Source organism: Ixodes scapularis, unplaced genomic scaffold (genome assembly GCF_016920785.2).
Source record: "Ixodes scapularis isolate PalLabHiFi unplaced genomic scaffold, ASM1692078v2 PGA_scaffold8__174_contigs__length_109621045, whole genome shotgun sequence".
Lineage (NCBI taxonomy): Eukaryota > Metazoa > Arthropoda > Arachnida > Ixodida > Ixodidae > Ixodes > Ixodes scapularis.
In genome coordinates this window covers 8,863,793-8,890,241 of record NW_024609883.1, presented here as the reverse complement: position 1 = coordinate 8,890,241, position 26,449 = coordinate 8,863,793, and the positions used below count along the sequence as shown (strand labels likewise).

The following is a 26,449-nucleotide window of genomic DNA, read 5'->3' as shown; positions in this document are numbered from 1 at the left end:
AGTCGCGTGCAGAAAAATTGTTACGACTTTGCGAAGTATGGCAAACAATGCAAGGTTACCGTCATAATCTAAAACCTGATGCAAGGATAAATAAAATAACGGACAAGCGTCTCGCGGACGGCACAAACCGATGCCCCGCCAGCAACGTCTCGGCGAGCTAGCATGCCTCCACCAACACGGCGCGGTCGCCCCCGGAGACCGCCTTGATCACCGGACACCGCGCGGTGCCAGCCACCAGTGCTAAACCCCCCCCCCCACACACACACGCACGCACGCACGCACGCGCGCGCACACACACACACACACGCACGCACGCACGCGCGCGCGCGCGCGCGCGCGCACACACACACACGCACGCACGCACGCACGCGCGCACGCGCGCGCACACACACACACTCACATTCACTCACTCACGGATTAAGCGCGACGATGGGATGACGAGCGAGCGGGACGGTGAGACGACGCTCCTGACGCCCGACTCCTACTTCTATCTTCTCCCCCACTTTTCTCCCCTCACCCTACCCCAAGTCAGTGACAAATGCGCCTAGCGCGCGTACACGATTGACTCTATCCCCCCCTTAATTTTACTTCAACGCTTACAACAACACACGGAGGCAACGCCGACCGATCGCAGTCTCGCCGGGCTAGCGGTGCGACACTCGTCCATACTCGGCCGGGAGCCCCGAAGGTGCGACTCGAAGCGTGGAAACAGCGCGATGCAACGAAAGGCAAAGGGCATCTACACTACGAACGGGCAGAAGCCGATGCGAAAACGTGCGCGAACGTAAACAGAAAAGTGCCGCCGCTCGCCACTACGAAATAATACGCGGCCGCATCCCTTTCCTGCTGCTCGTACTTTCTCTTACTTGACGGCTACTCTGTCTTGCGGGACATGCCGACGAAACGATCGTCGGGATACGGCGAAGGGCCGTCAACACCGTCGAGTCAACCAACAGAAAGCGTTGTTGAGCGGAAGTTGGTTTACTAGGCCTACATACGACGAAACCGACAGAACACGAACATCAAAATCAAAGCACAGGCGGTAACTTCAAGCGACTTCTGCCTCGCATAGATTTACATGCAGCGCTTTCACTCGCCACCACGGTCACATACAATTTTTCAACCCTGGAGCCACCGTACCTGAACCATGCCGCGAACCACTCCAAGGTCCCGCTCGCCATTTGTTTTCGCTCACCTTGTCCGGCTTTGGATTGGATGCTGGATCGGCTGTGTAGCAAAGTCCATCAACAGCTGGCTCGATGTTGGATGAGGTCTGTTCTAGTCTAAACACGAAGTCGCAAATATATAATTGTGCTACTGTGCTACTCTATAAAAAAAAAAAAAAGAAAAAAGAAACGGGGGCTCGAAGAAATACACGACGCTTCGACGAAGTGCCCTCTGGGAACTAGTTGGCCACTCAGTTTCGGTTTCGATTGAGCAGCTTCCTTTCATGCTATCACGCCGTGACCGAATGCGCCGCTCGAGTTTTCGATTATCTGACTTTTCACGAATGTACAATACATTCATTCTCGAACAAAACAAAACGAAAACTGGGGCAATTTCCTTGCACACAAATTACTGCACACAAATTACTATGATGTCTTCCTCGTGTCATCATATATCGCCCACTCAAATTTTACGCTGATAGGAAATTAGGTTTTCGCAAACGCTGAGGTCGGCTAGCTACGACAGAGGCTCCAACAAGCGTCTCCTACTCTTCGCTAAGCCTTTTGGACGAGCTTTTACTGACGCCCAAGATCTGTGTCTGGACGGTGTGGGTGAAAATATCTCGGCATACTCAGCCAGGAAGAAAGCAAACATATAAATATTACGGCCATTAGCAACCGTCAAATGCGCTTTGAATAATTTCGTTCCTTTGGCACACCGCATAGAGGTTCACGCCCGTCCGACGCACTTCCGGCGAACGGTGCGACATTCTTCACACAATTGCTCGACTTTTGCTTTCTTAAAAAGGTTTGTGTGTGGGAATGTGCCTATATGATTGCAGAAAAATTTTATGTGCGTACGCGATGTTGAATATTAGTGGAATGCAAGCGGGTGGGGACTTAGCTTCGTGCAGTGCTGCGGGTCAGTGCAGATAAGAGATAAGATGTGTGTTCAAATTGAGCTTTTCAATGGCGCCCCCAAGTTTTACCTCACGTACTTAGGCGTATTAAGAAAAAGAGTAGTTGCAAAAAATAATATTTCGTCTATGGACGCACAAAACAAACTTCCTGACCAGCTGTAAAGGGTCGAGTTTGATGTATGCAAACTTATTGGTCGTTACAGCTTGTTGACTCGTAGACAAGCAAGATACCCGAGCTACGCAGCGTCGAGATTTCCAGCACTGGCTCGTTCACATATATCTCGAAACGCAAACCGAAAGGCTCTATAGTGTAGAAAAATGCAACAAGCATGTGTGAAGACAAGCTATACGTCTCGGGCTTATGCTATAGATTCGAGGTCTGGCCATTTAGGTTAGTTTAGAGACCAAAAATGATGCTCTCGTGACCAAAAAACGTGAGATCACGGCCGTTAATAGTCCACGCTGCCGATCGAAACCGAAACCATGCCACTCTCCTCCCTGGCCAACTAGTTTCCAAAGAGCAACGTGCGCCGTGTTGCACGCAGGGGTTTATGGAAGTAGTCCATAGAATCCCCTAGCAGTGGTAGCGAGAAGCAGATCTGGTTTTAATAAGCGCGTAAGAGTTAAATGTAGTGACCCTTTCTGGTTGAATATAGGGTGCACGTGATGTTTTGATTGTGATCATGCAGAAAGATGTAAGAAACGAATGTGCCGCCTGAACTGTGTCTTCCTCGGACAGACCGCTCGGACCCGGAGTAGTTCTCCGCGCAGCCTTTTTCGGGGGAGTACGATCTGTAGTCACTCGCAACATTTCAGTTTCGTTATCAACGTTGCCGCGGGGGAATGAAGGAGTTTCGCTGTTTTTTTTGTTTCGATTTCTGGGTGGGCTCTCTTGCTGTGCTTGCTTTCGTTCCTCTTGTCATGACCGACTGGCTCGAGCATACTGCGGCGCTGACGTCGCTGCAGTTAATTTGAGGAGGTAAAAGAAAACGCAGTAGCAGCGAAATCAGCGACAGCGACGAAGATACCAACTTAGCTCCAGCTCGAGTGACGACGAGGCAGCCGTTCTCGGCGAAGTCTTCGCCGACTCATTCGCCTTGCCAGCGAAGAGGCCCAAGATATGGCGTTACGTCGAAGACGTTGTGCGCACCTATTCGGATGAAGAGCTAGGTATGTCGTTTGCTAGAAGACAATACGACAAATTCCCCTCAGATGGAACTCGCCTTCCGAGATGACGGTCGGTTTACGGCATACGTGTTTGGTATTGCTTAATAGACCCTTTGCAAAACGTACAGCGCCACGACGGCAGGAAATTTTGGGAACCCTCGGTACAGATCACGCGCACGCGCTTTCTCGTTGCGCCTCCGCGACTGCGCGCGCGTCCCGGCAGCTACCGCCAGCAGCCGTTGCAGCCATCCCGCCGAGTCGTACGTCGTTGCCGGCGTATACCGTATCTGTGGCAGCGTAAAGGCATCGCGACAGGTGAACTCATTCCAATACGTTATTCGTCGGAACTTACCTTCACGTATTGAAGTGTCACCAAATCCATCTAGTTTGCACCGCAACCATGGCAGGTTTCGACCAGGTTCGACAAAGCGTTGGTGCAGCAGACGACAGATTCGGTACAAAAGAAAGGGATACGAAAGGGGCAGCCGTCGGATCGCCGCTCGCCCAACCAACGGCCCAACTCGGCTGCTTTGTTGCCGTGGTAACCTGTGCCTGCTCGCATATGCCACGTGGAAGCCGGAGGGGGGGCGTACCGAGGACTCCCATTATTTGAAGCGCGGCGCGCACGGGCTTTTGGGATTTTTGCAAAGGGCCTATTGCATCCTGCGGCTCGTACAAAAGCACTTGTAGTTGTCTTCATCGGGTTTATATAACTGTAAGGAAAAATAAATACTGCCTCAACGTCGGGGTCACCGTTAATAAAGTAGTAACAATCAACATTTTTGTCAAAGCATGAAGTTCCGATCAGAACTTCATGCTTTCAGCAAGATAGCAATGGGAACCGAAACTGTTAAAAAGCGAGGGCAGACGCTATGAAAGCGGTGGCAGCGCGTGCAACTGGGTGGATCGCTTACTGAGGCCGACCGCTCAACGACTGCTTGCGCGGAGCGCTCGGCATCTGCCTGGGCGAAGGGCTGGATCGCGCATCCCCGCTTGGTCGCTGCAGCTGCAGCGCGAGAGTGAAGCCACCGATCGGCGATTTTGCATGTTGAAAAATCGCGTTTTTGGAGCGTTCCGGAGGCTGGCGGCAACATGCTGAAGACACGTTTTCTACTCGTTCGTAGTCATTCGTCGAAGAAGCTCTTTAAAACCCGGTGTAAGCCCTGAGACTTGTCGTTGAGAACATGTGGAAGCGCAGTGCCGCAGTAAAATGCCCAACTCATCGAAAGCAAGTTTCGCCGCCACGATGCAACGCGCAGGTCACGAGTGACCCGCGCGTTGCATCATTGGACTTTTTTCATAATGCAACGTGCGGGACCCTTGTGACGTCACACGTGACGTCAATTGTTACGTCATTATAGGAAACGTCCCATAATGCAATGCGCGCGGGTCACGAATGCGACTGCACATTGCATTATAGGACGTTTCCCATGACTCAACGCGTAGTTACGCCGACGGCGACGTTGGCGTCGCCGGCCCGCGCGTTGCATCATGAGACGCTTCCCATAATGCAATGCGCGGGTCACAAATGAGACGGCGCGTTGCATTATGGGACGTTTCCCATAACCCAACGCGCGGTTACGCCAACGGCGATGTTGGCGTCGCCGTCGCCGACCGTGCGTTGCATCATGGGACGCTTCCCATAATGCAACGCGCGGGACCCTCGTGACGCCACACACGCCGTCATTATGGGACGTTTCCCATAATGAAATGCGCGGTTACGCCGACGCCGACGGCGACTGCGACGGTGATGCCGCTCAAGCCGGAAACGGGCGCCTAGAGCTGCTCTCTAAAAAATTAATAGATGTAAACCAAATTAAATTTTCATTCCACAGCCATGTTTGATCCCGTCTTTTTTAACAAAACTGAAATAAGCCTTTGTTAAGTGGTTTAAGGATGACGCGGCGTTAATACTAGGCCAAGGATAATATTAGGTGTCACCTTTTAGCACATTGAAGACATACCCAAACTAACGGTCATTTGTAACCATCATATAGTTTCCATATCAGCGAAAAAGCCATGTCGGTTACATATCAAAACTTGCATGGCTCGAATGGCCTGTGAAAGCAGCGAAAAAACGATGTCGGCCAGTCACCGAAAACTCAGTGGCTGAACTGGCCGGTGATAACAGAAAGAAAACGATGTCGGCCAGTCAGCGGAGACTCCACGGCTGGACTGGCCGCTGACTACAGCAAGAAAACGATGTCGGCCAGTCACCGGAAACTCCACGGCTAGACTGGCCAGTGACTACAGCAAGAAAACAATATCGGCCAGTCACCGGAAACTCCATGGCTAGACTGGCCGGTGACTACAGCAAGAAAACGATGTCGGCCAGTCACCGGAAACTCCATGGCTAGACTGGCCGGTGACTACAGCAAGAAAACGATGTCGGCCGGTATCGGGAACTTTCCGGCTGGTGCTGGCCAGTTTAGACAACGAGTCCCCGATATCGGCCGGCGTCGGTTTCTCACCGGCGTCCCTGGCCGGGATCCGCCGTACAGCTCCCGGTACTGGCCGACGTAATCCCAGTATCGGCCGACATGGTGTGCTACCTGGGACGGCCCTTCTTTTTGAAATACCAAAAATCGGGAGTTCGTTGTGGTGCCGTCTCCTGGATTTGTATCCTCCAACGGAAAACAGGCGACACCGCTCAAAACCGGTCCGCCGAAACGCCGCCGCTCACTCCTTTCCTCCTCGCTTTGGGTCGCCATGGCAACAGCAGGGAGTGGTGAAAGATAGTCGACTCTCAGGTCTCCGCGATTTTTGACGTCAAGGCACCGGCGCCGATCGCGCGGGAACTTCGAATTCGGCATTTGGAAATTGTTTTTTTACTTCACAAATACTGAATTCCCAAATTTCAAATTTTGAGGGTAATGTCCCGGCATCGTTTTCAATCGTTTCGGATAATAAAAAAAAATATGATTTTGATGTGTCAGTGCCCCTATATCTTTTCGCTCTGTCGTATACTGTTGAACACTAGAGGAGGGAAAGCTTTAGATAACTGGTCACAATGATTCAAAGCACCGAGGTGGCTGAAGTTTCGGTGTACTCTCAAGCGTACCGTTGTGACTCTTGTCAGAGGGAAACGTGGCCTACTAAGGGGCGGCTAGCCAACTGTTCATACTACTCGTTAGAATTATGATGCCTCTAGAGACTGTATCCATATGACGCTAGTTTGGACCGACTTGAGTGGAGGTCGTCGCATCGAGGATAAGATGTACTTCGATGGTCTTTTTTTTTTTCTTTTTTTTTTTGTTTGGGCGAGCATTGTGGGACAAAAGCTGCACTGGCAATATTGCGGCAAAATAATTTTGTCGATGAAATGTATTAAACGTGAATTAGATATGCATCAATAAGGAACCAAAATGCTACAAAAATTTAATATCTTGCAAAAAAAAAAAAAAAGAACAAGCGCTGTGCATAACTTACCATATGTTCCTTGAAATGAAACTACTTGATTTGTTTTTTGTTCCTTTCCTTCAGTAGTAGTTCATTGTACGTATTCCTAAAATATAAGCCGGTATGCTGTTAACTGTGAGCGGAGCATTGAACACTCTTTGTGGTCCTTACGGCTTCCCTTTGCCTTAAGTGGCTGTAAACATAATACTATGTTGTATTGACGGTTTAGAACAAAAACATTGCACTATGGCAGGCACCAAGAACACCGTCGATTGCACGCGATCTATAATTCACACACTTTAGGAGCCTACTGTGTTCTCTGGTTTTCTAAATAAAGCGCGAAGTGTTTGTGTTCGTCGCTACTACTTTACCGACCTCAGTTAACCATTAGCTGCAGACATCTTTTTGACCTTAAAGGAGTCATGAAACGCTTTTTCAACTTTTTTCTGTTTAGCTTTCCTCCTCAACTCATAAATCGCGCATTGTACCAAACAGTTCAAGAAGTCGGAAAGAAGGGAGTCCCCTCTTGCTCGGAATCTTGCTTGTGTAGCCCGGACACAGCCATTGTCCCCCTAGAAGATTAGCCCGTCGCTGAAAATTCCGACTAGTTGCTTTCCCCACCCCGTTCACCCCGAAGCTGACAGTGCTGTGGAAGCTACGTGCTCGTTGGGCCAGCCACACATTTTCCACGTGATCACGCCCTCTCGCGCATACCGACCCGCAGAGAATGAGATCAGGTGATGAAAGGGAGGCGGCTGATTGGTCCGGCAAGCGCGTAGCTTCCACCGCAATGTCAGCTTAGGGGTAAAGGGATTAAGTGAGGTCCGGTGTCGTGTGACGTGCGCTTGGGCCCTGGTGACGCGCTGCGGGGGCCCGGTTATGGTGGCTAGTAGCCCGGTGACGCGCTGCGGGGTCCGCGGATGTATCACAGTGAAAAGGCAGAGTTTACGAAGGGAAGGAGGTACGAAATAGTCCGCTATGTTTTGCAAATTTTTGTAGCGAAAGTCAGGCTTCTGACTTTCTACCTTTGTTCTTTTGGCCCACTGAACGATGTGCTATTAGTAAAATCCCAATATAAATTGATTTACTCCAGCCCAAAATTCGTTTCATGGGTCTTTTAACAACATATTCACCTTCGCGCTTTTAACGAAACCATATGCGCAGTACAGTGATGGGGATGAAGGTTCTGTAGCAAACTTTTTCCGTGACTCGTAATTCAGCGCAATCTGTTTGCTGATGTCACTTATTAGCTCACCACTCTCCGTGAACAATGTGCATCGTATTAGACAGTGTAAACCGATGACCTACTAATAAAGCTGCGTGTCGCTCGACTCCGTTCTCCACCCACGCCACGCTCAAAGTAAGCGTAGCCTTCGGTTCAAGGCTGGTGACATGGTTGGCCGATCAAGCACACATCTCGTTCTCCACATCTACGTTTGTGTTTCGGACCTTCATTTTCATTACGTCGGCTCTTTTGCTAATATGGAGTATCTTCTGCACTGCGCTGTAAAAAAACAGAATTGAAGAGAAAAAAGCAGAACCTAAACTTAGGGAGATCTATTTGAATTCCCCGCAATTTATAGGTCTTTCTTGATGACGGGTTGCTTAAGAATGAAGCATCCCATTGTTTGTCTATATCAAGTACCTGGTAGGTTCTGACTGGTAGTTTGCTCGTTTAGACCCTGTTAAAGTACGAGTTACGCTATCGAGCACTTTCCTGAATAATATTAGCATTAGAGTTAGTGACCCGCGTCCTCGGCGGTTGATATGTCAACGTGGAAGTTCTTGGAGAGCTGTGATGTCTATGGGTCGTTGGAAAGAGATCAACAGTCGGCGATTAATAAAGAAACAGAAGGCGTTGCTTATGATGTTCACGCCTTTTGCTTCGTGGTTCGTCGTTGGACTTTCTTATCGGCTAATGCCGTGACCTGATTCGCTGCGAAGCGATGGTAAGATGTTCGCGGATGGCCGCGTCATGCGCTTCTGTAGATGTCAGGGACCCTAGATGGCAAGCACCGTGCTTTTATATTTACTTTTCCTCTTATTTCCGTGCTTACAGAATCAGGACGATGAACGAGAGCAAGACCACGACGGAGACCTTTGTCTGTTGCCACGGCTTCGTTCGCAGGAAGGATGGTGCTGCCGGCTGTATGCAAGGTACTCCGGCTTACCACTGCCTCGTTACACCGATGACGCGCAGCTTGCGTCGATCATCCGGTCGAAGACATTTCATAGCCGCGTTTACATAACGGCGACACTCTCATGTCTGATCAGACGTGGATGGCTTGGGGATTGGGAATTCACGTTTTCATGTTTCTCAACAAATTTGCTGGTACTATCTATCGACTATCTCAGACCCAACTATAACCTCGTCAGATCGCCTAGCCTTTTAAGGCTTTGGCGCTTAGGCTTCTGGTGAGGTTCGGGTCGAAGTAAAAGGGCAATAACTTTTCGACACCTCGATAATGCGCAGTTGTAGATGCAGATAAAAAAAAAAGAAAAGTGCAGAACCGTGAATATTTGCAGAACGTTTCAATACAGGCGCCGTCGATTTTTACTTTATGCGAGGAAGAGCAAATGCGAAAGTTGGACGAAGGGGTCAAATTTAATTCAAACTTATTCTTGTTAGCTTTTATTAATACAGTCAGGCGCAGGTCAGGCGTTAGTCAGGCGTATAATTAGCTCCGCTGATTTCAAGAAGCAAGTGTTTGTGCTTCTGCATATTGCCAGAAATGACAAGCTGCCCGAGTCGAGCAGTTTCCAGGCGCAGAAAGCTGGAACTCTTTCGCGGTTTCTTTGGAATGTTCTAGACTGTGAACGTTATCGGCTTCCCATTCCAAATCTGGACGAGGGGAGCGGGCAGCTGGAACGCAGCCAACCCGGTTGCGCGAACGTAGGATCGTTTCCTCATCAGATTAAAGTGGAGCTGCGCAAGGGATCTAAGTTTTGAGAGATGGACGCGGCAGAAGTTCACCGACTGACATTTCAGATAGTCTGTTGCTATGCTCATTGACAGCTTAACCAAACCAGGAGTTGTTTATAGTGTTCACGCTTCTTGCTTCGTGATTTCTTCCTGGTCAATCATATCAACTAATGTCAAATAATGAGATAATAAGTTGTCAGTGTCTATAGTCAACTCCGAGTGCTCAGTTAGAAAATATTTTTCTCTAGACTCAAATCAAGGATCGAATCGTCGTCGAAGAAACATCGCAAGTAGTCTCACTTTTTTTAAAGTAACGTAGCCGCGTAACAGTGCCGCATAACACATAACGCGCGTTCACGCGAATGCCCATACATCGTCACTCTAGAAATGATGACGATGTATGAGCGAATGCCCATACATCGTCACCCATACATCGTCACTCAAGAAAAAAATGAAAGCCGCTTACAACTCCCTGTAACGCCGAATTAGAGCGCAGCTCTTGAGGAGGAGGAGGGAAGGGTACTGGGGGGGGGGGGTTAAACTAACCAGGGGGGGGTCACGTTACCTTGGGGGTCACGTGACCCCCAATGCCGATGATGTCATCACTGACGTCACTGATGACGTCATCAGTGACGATGACGATGCGGGTACCGATGACGTCATTAGTGACGTCACTGATGACTTCACCAGTGATAATGACGATGACGATGCGAATGTCGGTGACGTCATCAGTGACGTCGCTGATGACGTCATCAGTGATGATGACGATGACGATGCGGATGCCGGTGACGACATCAGTGACGTCACTGATGACGTCATCAGTGATGATGACGATGACAATGCGGATGTCGGTGACGTAATCAGTGATGATGACGATGACGATGTGGATGCCGGTGACGTCATCAGTGATGATGACGATGACGATGTGGATGCCGGTGACGTCATCAGTGATGATGACGATGACGATGTGGATGCCGGTGACGTCATCAGTGATGATGACGATGACGATGCGGATGCCGGTGACGTCATCAGTGATGATGACGATGTGGATGCCGGTGACGTCATCAGTGATGATGACGATGACGATGTGGATGCCGGTGACGTCATCAGTGATGATGACGATGACGATGCGGATGCCGGTGACGTCATCAGTGATGACGATGACGATGTGGATGCCGGTGACGTCATCAGTGATGATGACGATGACGATGTGGATGCCGGTGACGTCATCAGTGATGATGACGATGACGATGTGGATGCCGGTGACGTCATCAGTGACGATGACGTCATCGGGGGGTCACGCGACATCGGCGGGGGTCACGTGACCTCGAGGAGGGGGCCACGTGACCTCAGGGGAGTCACGTGACTTCGGGGGGTCACGTGACCCCCCACGAGGTCACGTGACCTTGGTGGAGGGCTCGCGCGGTGCATTATGGGACATTTCCCATGATGCACCGCGCGGTTACGCCGACGCCGACGCCGACGGCGACGCCGCTCAAGCCGGAAACGGGCCCCTAAGAGCTGCGCTCTAAAAAAAAAAAGTCAACGTGCAGGCGAATTGGTTTGTATTAATCACGATGTTTAGACCCCGAGGCAGGGAAGGAAATTCGAAGATATTCGAAAAAAAAAGAAAGGTTGCAGACCAAGCGTCTCAATCTTCTTTCTTCTGTTTCTTCTAAGATATCTTCGAGGTTTCTTCCCTGTCTCAGGGTGCTTAAACATCACGATTAGGAGCTATTCCATCTTTATTGTTAACGCTTGAGACTATTTGATGCAATGTTACCTTTAAAACGTTCAGTGCAATCTTCCCGTGCAATTTTGATCGCCAATATTGGAATTGGTGAGAACGTAAACCATGGGGGTTCCTATACTAAACTGACAAATCTGAATCTTGCACACGCTGGCGAGGAATGTCCATCCTTCACTATGGTCACTGACAGGTTAAGAAACTGAGGACGTGGTGAGTAGCGGGAATCTTAGTATCGCCCTAGAGCCAATTTGATTGCGCCATTAGAACGCCCAAGAATGAATCACAAAAGCTAGAAACGTGAACATAATTAGCCGTGCTTTTCGCGAGCCGTCGGTTTCTTTAGACCATTCGATAGGGAAGAACTGTAAATAAAATCGTACCAGGTTTTTTAATGTGCAGTGTCATTTCTTACGCGACAATAGTACTTTGTCATCATTCGCGGAGATCCACATTCATTTGAAGCAAGCAGTGGACTAGGATTTCTAGGAGGGATTTTGCCTCGGAGGCCACATATAGGCGACTGGGATAGGGGAGATATCATCGATGGGCGTCCTTATAGAATCGCGAAGTCGCGAACTCAGAAACGAATCCCATCTCTGAGCTAGAGGAACACGTGATGAAGGGAACAAAAACAGATCCCCCGAAGAGAAACACCTCTGCATACATATGGCGAAATGTTCTGGTTTCTGGGAATTGCGTTGAATAGTCTGCCCTGAAAGGCTTGAACTGGTTGGTAAAGCATAGCCTAGAAAAAATAAGACTTTAAATTGAAAGTTTAATGAAAACACACGCAAGAACTGCCGACCACAATAAACACCACATTATTTTATGAAACTTTCAGCTGTATGCCAGAGCTCTACTGTTTGTGACTTCTACTTGTCTGTCGTCTGGTATCTGCGATACAAAACCCCCAATACTGGTGCATATGCACGTACGTTGTTTACTATGGAATGTATGCACCACCAGTAAGCTATACCTCAGGATTTAGTGTATTCATTATCCAGCCTGTAGATTGGTCAGCAATAAGTTAGACCCGAGAACATACGCCACAACGTGAATAATTCTGAAAACTTCGTGTCGTCGTTGCAGTGGATCTGAAGGACCTGATGACTACCATGAAGGACATTGGTGCTTCCAAGTTCGTTGACGTCATTGAAGACAACAAACTGGACGAGGAATTGAAGAAGGAAAATGTGACCATCTTCAGCCCGACCAACATCGCACTCAAGGACATTGAGCAAACGGTAGGTTCTCAAAGCTCCCTCGCTTTCAGATTCAGTGGTACAATTAGAATGAGTAAGACCGACCCAAGGTGGGCAGTCTCAATTCCTTTGTTAACAATGGGACGCGCTGCTCTGTCGTCATGGCACTGCTGTGGCGCTGCTGTCGGCGCGGCGCGTGGGCAGACGCTTCGCTTCACGCAAATCTGGTTTCAGGGCATGCGCGTTGTCCACACGTGGTGAGGTCAAACGCGGCTTTGTTTGAGAAAAGAGCTTTTGTGTACAGTAAATCGACGCGTTAAGGCCGAAACGAGGATCTCTGCCGTTCTCAAGTTATCAATGAATCGTAAAGGCAGGAATTGCTTCTGGAAATGACATGACGCCATCAGGGGCTCAAACTCGTCAAGCACAAAGTTGGGGCCGAAGTTTACGGAGCCAACCGATTGGACTATCACGATGATGACTTGGTGCTTTTGTCGCCAGCGTCCTTTCGCTGCGCTTCGTGAACTTGCGGCTCCAACTTTGTGTTTGACGAGTTTAGGGCCCTAGAGGTGGAGCCAGGAATGAGGAGGGACACGCCTCCAACGACCATCAAAACCACAGCTGTCTTGGCCAGAAAAAAAAAAAAAAATCAGCACCGTATGTTTGAGTTTTAGTGAAACGAGGATAGCCTCCTACAACGTTATCACGCTATCCGATTCAGCCGGATCAACGTAAGCCGCTTGTCGCGACGGTTTCAGAATGAGGTGACGAGCAGCCAGGACGAAGAGCAGGGCAAGATGGTCAAAGGTCACGTCGTGAAAGGCATGCTGAGGACGAGCGACTTCCGCGACGAGATGGTTCTCGAAACCCTGGACGGGAGGTCTTCCATCCGCATCAACGAGTTTTACAACCCTGCCAAGGTAAGTTGGAAATTTCTGATATTATCGCAGCGTTTATAACAGAAAGATACTCGAAGGAGTCCGCGTTTGGGTGGGACTCCCTTTCAGTTAATAAGAACTCGAGACCCCGCCGTGTACAGTGTGTCCCGCGCTAGCTTCTGCTAGTGGCGTAGAAACCTAGTACTTTGGCCTTCTTATCTAAGACTTGTAGCATGCGGCCACAGTGTAAGAGGAATAGCCTTTTCAGCTGACTTGTGTACTTGCCCCTTGCTCTGTGGCAGCTGATGACGGCCAACTGCGTGCCGATCGTGTCGACCAACAACCTGGCGACCAATGGCGTGGTGCACGTGGTGGACGAGGCCCTGCCATCGCCCAACATGACCCTGCTCGAGATGATCAAGACCGACCCGCAGTTCAGCATCCTCAGAACGCGTACGTACACCGTGTACACGGAGTCATGCGCGTTTGGCCCTTGGCTTCTGCGCGAACGCGACTAAAGACCGAATAGTGCTTGGTTCTACAATTTAAGCGTATATAGGCTTACACCATATTGGTGTAAGCCTATAGGATGCGAACATGGCGTTTACGGCCATGCCTAGGTATGATAAGTCAAAACATTTCAAATCATTATATGGAATAAACTTGGTCGAGAATTTTTTTTACGGGTCGTAGAAAAAGTTATTGTCACTGTGTGCAGCGCGACACAAAATTTAGGGTACGGTCTTTATTATATATTTTTTTTCAGTACTGCCGTCCTCCGACCTCGAGACTATGCTTTCCGACACGTCTGGCCACCACACCGTGCTGGCGCCCAACGACGACGCCTTCTCCAAGGTTGACAGCGAAACGCTGAAGAAGTGGCAGAATGGCGAGGCCTGCGTGGGCAGTGAGTACTCGAATGTTCGCTCGTCCCCGGGTCTGTACTCCGTTTCATACTAGGTTCCACCGCAGCCAACTCTACAATCCAAACAGAAATCAAACAAACAATGACAAAGAAAACAACAACAAATATTTATGCATTGTGACGGCGTCCGTTGTCTCGATGGGTTTCCTATCAACGGCCAAGCCAATCAGCACGAGAAAGCAGGATCGCGGTGCATTCAATGTGCGTGATTGATTCGGCCGGTGATAGCAAAAGTGCCAAAGACGACGGGCGCCAAAACAATCTGGAGAGCAAGTCGCCTGCTTCTTGCGCGGGGAGAGGGGGGGGGGGGGGGGTGTTTCGGTGAGGTCAGAACGACGCCGAGTTGTGATTAGTTTTGATTGGAAGGATAGTAGGTAGACCTCAGGGCTAGATGCATATAGGCCTACCCACTATTTTCTCAGTCAGCCAATACGAGGTCGGCGTTCTGACATCATCGCAACCCCTGTGCAAGAAGCTGACAAACTTGCGCTCCACTTACACTTTCTTCGCTGCTCGATTTGCTCCGTCAGATTGAAGCGTTTACTGAGGTCGAACCTAATGTGAAACAGGGTTTAGTGTTACAAAGAAAAAAACAAAGGGAATGAGATCGACCTTTATCTCGGGGGGTATGGCTTGCTTTCAACGGAAGATAGACATTTTTTTAATAATTATGTTAAAGTCCTACGTTTATTTTTGAGAGCAGCGAAGCGGAGATTTATCCACTTGGCTGCAAGCAAATTTAATTTCGCCAGTGACTTTTGTGCGTCTATTTAGGTGGCCAATACTATAAGATGCTGTCAGTTGGCTTTCAAGTGATGCAACACGCCGCTTCTCAATTCACCTTTTAACGCGAGGTAAAGGATATTCGCAGACCCCGATAGACCCGAAAGCCAGAGCCCAACTGAAGAGTCGGATTAGGCTAGGGTCAATTTATAAGAGCAAAACGCCGAGGTTGGGCGCGGGCCGCTTTGCACAAACTGCAATTTTGACTAAATAAGAACGCGTCTTATCTTATCACGTTGAAAGAGCATATTGCTTATTACTCGCATGCGGCCATAAATTGGTGTTGCGAAAGGAAAATGAATTGATTCAAACTGCTTCTGAAAAAATATTTAGTTTGTTTAGAGCTACCCTGTTAAAATATATTAAAGATACACGTCTTAAAGATAGGCTTCGCAAATAATTAAAGATGTTTGGCAAAGAGTGCACCGATCGCCTGGGAATTTTATTACACATATGTGCGTGTTTCTCGGGATCTTCACAAACCCTCGAGCAGAGTATTGATATGTCACCTGACGTCAATCAGGAACTATCAGGTTCCCGTGACACTAAATACGTTTCACATAAGGTGTCTCGTAAGCATGAACACCGAGCAGGTAAAGATGATTGATGCATCTAAGGAAGTGGTCTAGCGGCGGAGTAGGCTAGTCAGAGTGTGTGACGTACATCTTTATTCTGCCCACCATCTACTTCATTCTCTTCCCGCTCGCGGCACCTCCAGTCCGTTCCTTCTTTCACAGCCAACATGACATACTATACCCCCGAGGTAAAAGGCTGCTTATTTTTCTCGGGCGTGAATCGGACGAAGGCTTCAGCTTCCGGTACATCTGTTGTAGCGGGATCTGGTTGTGAAACAGCTCTCTTCAGCTCAGAGGCGTTTCAAAAGTTTCCATGCTCGTTTCCAGGTCTGAGTGCCTTCTCGACCGTCATTGTAGGATCAAATAAATCGAACTGCTCTTTACTGCATATCCTGGTTAAAAACACACACGCTATTTCTATTCACGAATGCAGAGCTGCTACGGGGCCACGTGCTGTCCCACGTGATCTGCTCGATGGCGGTGCCCTCATCGGCGCGCGTGCGCAACTTGAACAACGAGCCTGTGACCCTCGAGCGGGACGGCGACAAGCTCTTGGCCGATGGTAGCGCCGTAGTCGCCCGCGACCTCATGGCCACCAACGGTGTCATGCACGTCATTGACCAGCTCATGATGTCCCAAGAGAGTGAGTTAGGCCCCCATCACGCCTTTACACTGCGCGACACTGTTAGCGCGAGCGAGAGATCGCCGGCTTTTTGTTTTTCTTATAGAATTCAGTCTGTTATCACAACTACTAGTGTGATGAGAACCGCTCAATCGGGCCACTATAAAGCAGCACGCCAGAGAAACGCCCGACTTGGCACAAGTTTGGCAATCCTAAAGGTCTAACTTGGGCCTAATAAAGTTTCGCTTCAAGGTATTAGTTAGCGGCGAAGTATCCTTTCCTCTGTTTTCTTTTGGCTTTTCTCCCTTGACTACATAATCGCCGAAGTGCCAGATGAGTCTAAGATTCCACGTATCAACAGAAGAACTAGAAGTGAAGCCTAATTCTGGCATTCCTTTGGCAATTTTGGATCAAAGGTGCCACATGAAAACCGAACGACCTGAAGTGAAGCCTTACTCTGTCACTTGTTTGGCGATTTAGGCCAAAAAATGCCAGATACCCAGACTTTGACTTTAGCACGATACCCAGACTTTGGCCAAATAAGGTCAAGTTTGGCTCCGTCTTGGCTTATTCGGGATTTTCGAGGCTTTAAATTCCCGGACAAAATCCAAATTTCAATCGAAGGAACTGCACGTGCTACCTGGGTAAGCTAAGCGATAAAGTATAATGCCCGTCAATACCTTTTCAAAGTGAGAAAATTGAAAAGCGTCGATGTCGTGTTCGTGCTAAGAGTGTCGCTCAGTGTACACTGTACGCAATACTGTTAGCCAATGCACGAGTTGGACTTTTTATTTTTTTCCTTTTACTTTAAAAGGGTACTTGTAGGCGCAGTACAGAAAAAGATTTGAAATAAAATTGTCACCGTTTTTAATTGCAATTTTTGCAGAATTACCTCTCTTCTGTGATTTTGCTGACTTATTAAAATCTGTGACATACACAGTTTTTAGCTGAAAAGACAAACGTCGTTAATATCTAAACTGGTACTTAATCGGCACAGTAATTGAACCAATTTCACATTTAAGTTTGCCAACTTGCTTACCTTGTTTTTGTGACTTCTGAGATGTGTTTGGCACGAAACACCTTATTAGTGACCAACCTTTTTGCTTGAAGTGGAAATTCGGGATAGTGGCGTCTTTTGAAGATCCAATGGCAGAAACAGCTACATTTGCTGCGCGCAATGGGCCCCTGATCTGAACGCCTCCTTTTTTTTTTTGCGGCAGGCAAGTCGCTGGTGCAAACGCTGATGGACAGCCAAATGGCTGACCTGGTGCACCTGATCGAATCGGCTAACCTGACGTCAGCCTTTGCCGGTCTGGACAACTTCACCTTCTTTGCGCCGTCTCCTGATGCGCTCAAGGTGGGTGACAGTTTATGCTTTATGATTGTTGAAATACATTGCCACTCCTAAGCATTTAGGAAACATATCTTGAGGACTTGCAGGAAACCTGGGTCAGCACTTGTTTGGACAACGCTCATGGTAGTCACCGCCGGCTTACTTCGCAGTCGCAGATTAAAAGAGGCCAAACCGCCTTTACGCTGCTGTGTAAAGAAATCTTGAATTGACGCCATAGATATTAAGATGGCGGATTTAAAATGAAAAACTTTGACTGTAAAATCAACTTTTGATGCCCGTTGATGCCGCGAGTAAAATCAACATGTTTGAAAAAAAGAATTTAATTATATGTGTTAAAATTAGCAATTCAAACATTACCAAACATTGTGTGTGTGTGTGTGTATGCTCTGCTTAGTTTTACCAACACTTGGCAAAGAGCGAATGCTACGGCCGCCTGAAGCCAATTGGAGTGACGGAGGCAAATCACGTGACGGCTCTTACCAAAGGTTTACGGCTGAGAGCGTAACCCAAGAACTTGGAGAAGACTATAACTATCTTTTGGGTATATCAGGCGTTGCTTTTGTTCCCCTCAGATATTATCCTGCCACTCAAAACTCGCACAAAAGTGGCTTTCCTTTTCCTCCCACCAGTGGCTTCGACAGCACCGCAAACAACTAGTAAAGTAGAGTAGAGTCACGCGTCTCCCTCCGACGTGCTGATTGGCTTACAATCGGACCGTAGCCTTCGCCGTTTGCCAAGTCACGGTGAGGTGGAGCATATACCAATACGCAGCTCTGACGTCACGCCGCTGCGGTGGTGCTGCTGTCGGCACGGCGCGTGCGCGGACACTCCACTTTATGGGAATCTGGTTTCTGCGCATGCGCGATGCCCACACCTGGTGTGCGCAGAGCTGACTTGTTTGCATACAGTATGTTGGTCTATGCAGAGCGCAAGTTCGTCTATTTGTTTTGCAGGGGTTGTGGTGACGTCAGAACGCCGAGCTCTGATTGGCTCTGATCGAAGGAGTGTGGGATGACATCAGGTCTGCCCACTATCCTTCAGGTGGAGCCAATCAGAGATCGGCGTTCTGGCGTCATCGCAACCCCCGCAAAAGAAGCAGACAAACTTGCACTCCGCATAGCTCAGCGCAGATAAGCACTTTCCAGGTCCTCAACGCTCTGGTACTGCGGTTTTCCTGCGTTCGATTTCTGTTCATAATATGAAATGAGCAATTTAAGTCTGAGGCCCACGGAGCTCACTCGTACTTCAAGATGTCTTAAGGCTCTGTCGCCTGCAATTATCTTTCCTCTCTCGCCTTTCGTCACTCTGCAGGAGGTGTCCCTCAAGGAGTGGGAGGACATGAAGTCCAGCGGCCGGCTGGCGCAGATGCTCAACTTCCACATGGTTCCGTCCAAGCTGGCGCCCAGGAGCTTCTTCAACAACATGCTTCTGCAGACGGCCGAGGGTGACGACAAGATTCGGATGAACGTCTTCCCCAGGGTAAGAACGTGCCGGAAGTTCGAAACCAGCTCCAAGACAGACATGAAATCAGAGAGCTTACTGATAATGTTACAAGAAGTTTTATTACGATGGAAGGTTGGTGCGAACGGTTTTTACAAAAGGCGCAACAATCGGTACGACGTCAATCATCGGTAACAGGCGATGCTCGGCCAGGTACGCTGTGGGCAGTAGAAAAGAGTTATCGACGGTACTCTTATCCATCGCAACAAACATCCTTGATAAAAGTTTTGTTTGTTACTGATAGTTCAAGCATTACTTTATTAACAGCACTTGAGATAATAATAATAATAATAATAATAATAATCTTTAATAACTAATTCTTAGAGTCAGGATCAAGTTCCAGGTCTTGTCAAAGCCTCAAGGGCTTGTGGGACTAGACCCAGCAGTTGCAGAAAGCTTATTGAAAATGTTCAAATTGTCACGTACACACACTCACACACACACGCACAAACACGAATCACACACCGATGATACAGTAAGTCATACTAATTTTTGTGTGATAGTAACTTTCTCACTGTCGCAGGGTGTCTCGTCTTTCTCTTCTTCATCGGATCTTTTATCACAACAGTCATCGCAGACAATGTTTGCTATCGCCTCCTTACTGAATTTCCCTTCGTCTTGACCATTCTTGTAAACTCTGTCCGATTTCATCGTCAACCGTCACTCACCAAATGTCTACTTTACCATCGGCCATTGGCAACTGGAACTCACTGCCTGACGTAATTGTTTCCTTATCTGTCACTAAGAAATTTTCTGCAGCCATCAGCTTATTTTTCTAACCTATAACTAAATTGCAGCGTGTTCTTGTTGATAAATATTTGTGTTATTTGTTTGCTTTTTTGAAGTGTTCACTCCCTTGTACAATGCCCCCTGGGCCTTCAAGGAATAATAAATGATGATGATGATGATGAGGATGATTCAAAACCGCCAGAACTTTTACCATTCAGATAAAAAATAATAGAACAACTATATACGGCTATTGTTGGGTAGCACGGAATTTCACAGCAAATTAGCGACAAACGAGCAGTTGTAAGGGCAAGAGAAGCCTCGTCTTTACTGTGAATTGTTACTCATTGTTTTACATTGTTTACACACTAGTGGGGAAATATAAATATATGTCCACTACACTTACTAGAACGTATAAAATCGAACAAGCACTTATATATTACTTACATAATTCATACAAAGTTGTGATATTTTTATTGAAAAATCAAGTATTAAAGTCGATTTTTATAGGGGCATAAATGGTAGCGTTTAGTTAGTGAAGGGCTACTAGCTGTGAATTGTTGCCATAGCACACTCGATCTCACTCTGAATTTTTTGGTCTCTCTAGGCTTTCTCGTTTGAGAGACCCACTGTGACAGCCCAGTGCGCCCGAGTGGTGAGCGCGAACAACCCTGTTTGTGGAGGCACCGTCTACCTCATCGACAAGGTGAGATACCACTTGCGGCTCACGTCCTCTTAGGATACATCATGCTCTCGTTCGGTATTACTTTAAATTTATTAAGTTGCACTGGTCACATCTGAATAATGCAGATGAACTACTTGAGTTTTTAAGACTTAAATCATGGACTTCTCAAAGGCTAATTTCTACTAAACTGCAGAATGCACTGCAAACCTATAGCTATGAAGAAAAAAACTTTTAATGCTCATCGAAACTCATGCCATCTTTCGATGAAGTTTGATCTTTCGTATTAACCTTTGTTGAATTAAAGGAGCGGACATCGGATGAAATTTAAATTTCTTTCGCATTCGGTCTTATTTTGCCTGCTGTCAAAATTCAGCTCCTTCAGGTCTTTTGTTTAAGAAATATTGGTGGAGCACGCGTCTGCGTACGCTAGTATTACTAATCTTAGTTCTAAGTCGGGGGGCCGCGGTGCCACTAAGAGGCAAGTAGCCCATACCATGAAGGCCAGCGAGGTAGAGGCCAACCCGGGTTCCGGATTGGACACGTGTCCTGCGTCAACGTTCGGGTGAGGCTCGTGTCCTCACTGATTGGACAAGCGTCTCAGCCGAACGCTGAACGCGTCTCCAATACGGACTCCGGGTTGGCCTCGTTGGGTGACGTAGGAAATTAACCACCATTAGCCTGACATCTCGTAGGTTTAGGTAGAGATCCTGGAGAAAAATAGAGCTTGTAGTCGAGAGTGAGGAGATGATGCTCCGGGGGATGACGGCTCAGAGTTCTTCTGTCGAGAGCTTCTATAATTAGTCATTCTGTCGGCGACGATCCATGATTGGTGGGAAGGTTCCATTCAGAACGTATTTTTGCTAACCTTCAGGTCCTCCGTCCTGCTGGAGGCGACGTGCTGGAGGTGATGGAGTCCGCGGGCAACTTCGCCACCTTCCTGAACCTGGTGAAGGAGTCCGGCATGGCGGACCAGCTGCGCTCCAACGCGGGGCCCTTCACGGTGCTGGCGCCCACGGACCAAGCCTTCCAGAGGCTCTCCAAGAAGATGCTGGCCAGCCTCCAGGGAGAAGATGCGGAATCCTTCGTCAAGCAGCACATCCTCCCAGGTGCGTGTTCGATTGCTCTCAACTGACCGATTTAGCTCTGCATTTGCGGTGAGAAAGAACAGCTCAAAATAATCTATACTGATTAAATGTTCTCTTCCCCACCCCAAGAAATCGAGTGGTTTTTACACCGCCAAAATAAACGACGCATTGCCAAATGCTCAGTCTCCACCCAAAGCAGCCGCCCGTACAAGATGCCAAAGTTTCAGAGCTTGCCATTATCTGATTCAAAAGTCATGAGCGTTTTCGGTGAATACCGATAAGCTCTTTAAATTAACCTCCTATCTGATTTTATTAAAATGGGAGAAAACCGGGAAAGCCCCAAAATATAGCTTACCTTAAATGCAAAAAGGGGAAAAAAAACAACAAATAAACAAATCAACAACTTCACAGGAGATGGCCATAAAGGCGTCGCTATGCAGAAAGTTTAAACAGTATTCAAAATGCTACATTTAGCATTAAATTCCCAACTCACAATACTTTATTAGAGTTTCATGGTTTTCCAAGCTTCACCATGTTACGCATAAAAACTACAGTGCTAGTAGTTTCAACCTGACGTAGTTATTATGGAACTCTCAAAGCAGAAACGGGCTGGAAAGGAACTCAAACAACGCAAAAAATATAAGGTGCGATGTGAGTGCCGTGTAGCTGTTCTTTTCTTGCGCTGAATTTTGATAGTCCTGCTGCGTTTATTCATATCAGGACCTTGCTCCAACGTAACGGCGAAAGGAACAGCGACCTACTATTCTCTTTGTTATGAGAACCATGACCTATTATTGTTCTCAGCGTGTCTCACTAGCCGATATACACGCACAATAGTCACAAGTCAGAGTAGAGCGAGCGACAGTAATTTCATAGATATTATCGGTAGCTCAGAGTGGATCTCACGCTGTAAAACGAGCCATAAAAACTGGTGCCCGCACACAGAAAGCTGCAACTGTCACCGAATATGTGAGGTGTATTTTATTTCGCGAAATTTCAAGGCGTAGTTTTTGTCCTGTAAAGCATAGATAAACTTGCGAATGTTGACAGCGGACATGTTCGCAGACGATAAAACTAGCGATGAATGTTGCTTACATTACCATCTCCCGACAGGCGCAACGAGCAGACGACAGAGCGTGTTATCAGTTCGCTACACCTGTCGGAAGATGGCGCTACAAGTTACATGCATCGCTAATTTGGTCGTCCGCGAACACGCCTACCGTAACTGCGGAACATTTGTTCGTCGCGTATGTTTAGAGGAAAAAGAACTACGTCTCGAATTTGCACAGTAAAATGCACCACCTCAATGCACATTCGGTGAAAGATGGAACTGTTTGTGCGCGAGTGTCAATTTTTGCGGCTCGTTTTACAGCCTAACATCCATGGTGTGCACCCTACATGCCGTGGGTGCGTCGACGTGCAATCTGCTTCGTCTAGGTGCTTGACCTTAATTTCTCTTACTTTCTTTCTGCAGAGATGGCATGCACCAGCGGCATTGGACACAACGGTTTCCTCAACCGTCTTGAGTACCGAAGCCTGGACGGAAACACGGTGCCCACCCAGAGAAGTCTGCGGGGCAATGTCTACTTCGGAGGCGCCAGGGTCTCCAAGGGAGACCTGATGGCCCGCAACGGTGTGGTCCACGCCGTCGAAAGGGTGCTTGGCGCGCAGCCAGAAAGTCAAGACCGACTCGGCTTTGGCTTCAACTTTGACTTCCACCCCTTCTTCCGGTCATTCTAGAAGGAAAAGACGAGAGGGTGCAGTCGTTTGCGCGCTGGTAGCACAAAGGACTCCACTCCCTCTAGGTGACTGGCAAGGGGTGGTTCGGGCGCGCGTTAAAGCGGGATGGCTGACTTAGATGACGTCACACTTTATAGTTTGCTGGCTAGTGGACGTGCTCTGCGGATAGCGGCGGTGGGTTTAGGTACGCAGGCTTTAGGCTCTATAGGATAATCGAGCCATAGTTTTCTGTTGATTATCAATTTATGGCGTTGTTGAGTCTATTTTTTAACGACGCGGCTGGATTACAAAAGGACAATGCAACTCCATTTGATTGAGCTTTTCCACAATTTTTTTTTCTCATTGTAGAAACAGCCATCCCATTTTTGCTACGTCCTCCCGTTGAACGCTGTGCGGCTACGGATTTTTTTTCAGCGTTTCTCGTGGCATTGGCTACGTAAACACAGTTATTTAGGACGCTGCTATATTGGCACTGTAAATACATTTTTTTTTCCGGGCAGCCATTTTACAGCGTCTGGATTGTTTGGAAGATTAAAACAAGAAAAAAAAACACAAAAAAAACTGACGGCGCACGGCGACTGTTCCCGGGATCATTCGTTGCCGCTTCACTGCGTCCTTGAAGAAGGTCTCCGCACCTGTTGTAGCTCTGCAAACATGACCGGCTGATCTCGGGGTGATCCATTACCGGGGCTGGGCTCGGTGGCTTCCATGTTTGCGTTCGCTTGTCGTTTACACTTGAACATAGTAATAAAGAAAAAAGTTTCTCTCCGCGTGTGGTCCTCTTCAATCTTGCAGCACCCACGAAGAAGATCCCTCTCAGCCAGCTGGGCGTTCAACGACTTCATTCTCGTGGTGTGTGGATTCTTGAGCTACCTTGCTGTATATATCAGATATAAAAAAAAGAAATGAAACAGTTGGGAAAGGTGGTGCGCACACTGGGCCATGCCCTCATCGTAGGGGTGCCTGTGACCGCTGCAGATGGAAGACAAGTGCCTCAAACATTTGTCTTGGAGGGGCGATGCGAGCATTTTTGTGATTTCCGTAAATGCCGCTTAGAGCTATTCCTTGACATTAAGAGCACACGTTACCTTTTTTTCTCTCCAAACAATAAATTTGTCAGCGAAAAAAAATTAGAAAAACGAGCAGTGTTCACTAAAGTGTCTAGAAAAGAGCTTCCTACAAGTAGCGACATTCTTGAAGCGCCGACTACGTGACGGTGCAAGTTTTAGGAAGCGAATGGCGGTGCACATCAGAAGACCACTGAATGACGCCATTTTGTTCCGACGGAATATGCTTTGTCATTTGTGCCAGTTTTTGCTGCTTGTGAAAAGAAGCATGAAGGGACTTTAGTGTTCACACCCTCTGTTCGCAGCCAGAACAATCGGTCACGTGGTCTGGAGTCGATTCTATGCCGCCAATGCTTGTTATCCGGCGATAAACTGAGGGAGAGGAGGGAACGAGAGCGCGTAGGGACGTCAGAAGGCCGGGCTCTGGTTGGATGGATTAGTGGAGAGACACAAAGGTACACTTAGTTACAGTTGAAGTCCACGCGCAGCCGACGCTGCGAGGTAAGGGGACCAATCAAGCAGCGTCAAAGGCGCGAGTCACTGGGCCTCCTCTGTTTATGATAGATTCAGCGACGATAGAACATGCACAGAAACATGACGGACAACACGGTGGTGCACTTTTGACGCTTTCTGGATGCTCTTATAATCTGGTAGCGTCGGCGGCGTCGGGACTTTGGAATGAAACCAACATTACTGACACACACAGTTGGGAAACTCACCTTAAAGCCTGGACTCGTGGCGTCGACCGAGACCGAGCTAAACACGATAATAAAGTCACCCTTCAGCGACGAGTTGAAACAAAATTTGCCTTACATGGCTACTGCTGGAGTCACTGAATGTTCCTAGAGAAAAACCTATATTTATATGAGAAATTTCTTGTGTCCAATAAACACATATGATTCATACAAGATATATAAGAACATATAATAACCACATAAAAAGTACATAAGAACTATATCACCATATATAAGAACGTATAAAAACCATATAAGAAAATTCTCACAAATTTCTTATACGTTTCTTATATGTTCTTATATATCTTGTAGGATTCATATGTGTTTAATATTACAAGCAAGCTGTACCCATAGTTTGTTTTTGAGAAGTATTAGAATCTCCTAATTTTATCGTTTTAGTTATTCACTTTCAAATGTGCCCCCTCCATCAGTGCGCATTAATGCAACTGTCCACCTCCTCATGCGTTACGATTTTTCCTGTCCCCAAATTTTTTTTTTTCTGGTGAAAACTAAGTGTGGTTTCCTTTATACCAGACAGTAGACAATGGCATATAAAAACATCAGTTGATTTTAAAATGTCGGCCAGCCACCCTTTGTTCGATATTATCTGAAATCACCCACATCCATGCCTCACCGCGGTGACTTCAGGTAGCGCGCCTGACCTGGGTGGGTCTTAAGTTCGGTGGTAATTTGCGGCGCGTCCGCCCTGGAGAGGAGGCTTGGCATTTGTGAAACCCCTTCCACCGTATAGACCAGAATCTGCTCTGTTTTACGGGCGCTGCCATGTTGATCGATGCTGGCGCCAGCACACGGGCAAAAAAATCGAAAAACCCAGGGTGGTGGAGGGGGGCTGCGCAGTCCGCGCAGCCCCGCGTTGTTGGAGCGCGTCGAACAGCGAGGAGGGCGCAGACGACGCACACGCTTCGTTCAAAATGGAATTGTCAGAAGCTTCCACGGACAAGTTTACAATAGGTAAGATACTGTGCACATTTCCGGTAATATCTAAAACCCGTCTGGTTAAGTAAACGAGGGCAAAGGTTTTTTATATTTATGCTTCCCGCGCTAGTACGCTCTTGGCATTCCCGCTCTCGGCTTTACTGCGTAGTAGGAACGGTAAAAAGTCTCGAAGGGGCTACCGGCGGTTCACGGTATTGTTCGAACGCTAAATCGTTTGCTTCTTGCATGAATTAATACAGAAGGATAAGGAACTTTTCCGCAACTTCGATCCGATCCGGCCAAATCACGAAA

At 47.9% G+C, this 26,449-nt stretch overlaps 1 protein-coding gene across 1 annotated transcript in view; it reads left to right on the top strand.

Annotated features, from left to right (window-relative positions):
* Positions 1–24,170, top strand: part of LOC115329210 (transforming growth factor-beta-induced protein ig-h3) — a 53,059-nt gene extending 28,889 nt beyond the window's left edge. Inside the window, exons 4-14 of the mRNA XM_029990751.4 lie at positions 8,712–8,809; positions 12,415–12,569; positions 13,286–13,447; positions 13,708–13,858; positions 14,172–14,312; positions 16,122–16,331; positions 17,531–17,667; positions 18,976–19,143; positions 20,498–20,596; positions 21,447–21,681; positions 23,135–24,170. Of these exons, the coding sequence (XP_029846611.3) occupies positions 8,712–8,809; positions 12,415–12,569; positions 13,286–13,447; positions 13,708–13,858; positions 14,172–14,312; positions 16,122–16,331; positions 17,531–17,667; positions 18,976–19,143; positions 20,498–20,596; positions 21,447–21,681; positions 23,135–23,400 (1,822 nt within the window). The 3' untranslated portion in view covers positions 23,401–24,170. The remainder of the gene's footprint in view (positions 1–8,711; positions 8,810–12,414; positions 12,570–13,285; positions 13,448–13,707; positions 13,859–14,171; positions 14,313–16,121; positions 16,332–17,530; positions 17,668–18,975; positions 19,144–20,497; positions 20,597–21,446; positions 21,682–23,134) is intronic.
* The last annotated feature ends 2,279 nt before the right edge of the window (positions 24,171–26,449 follow it).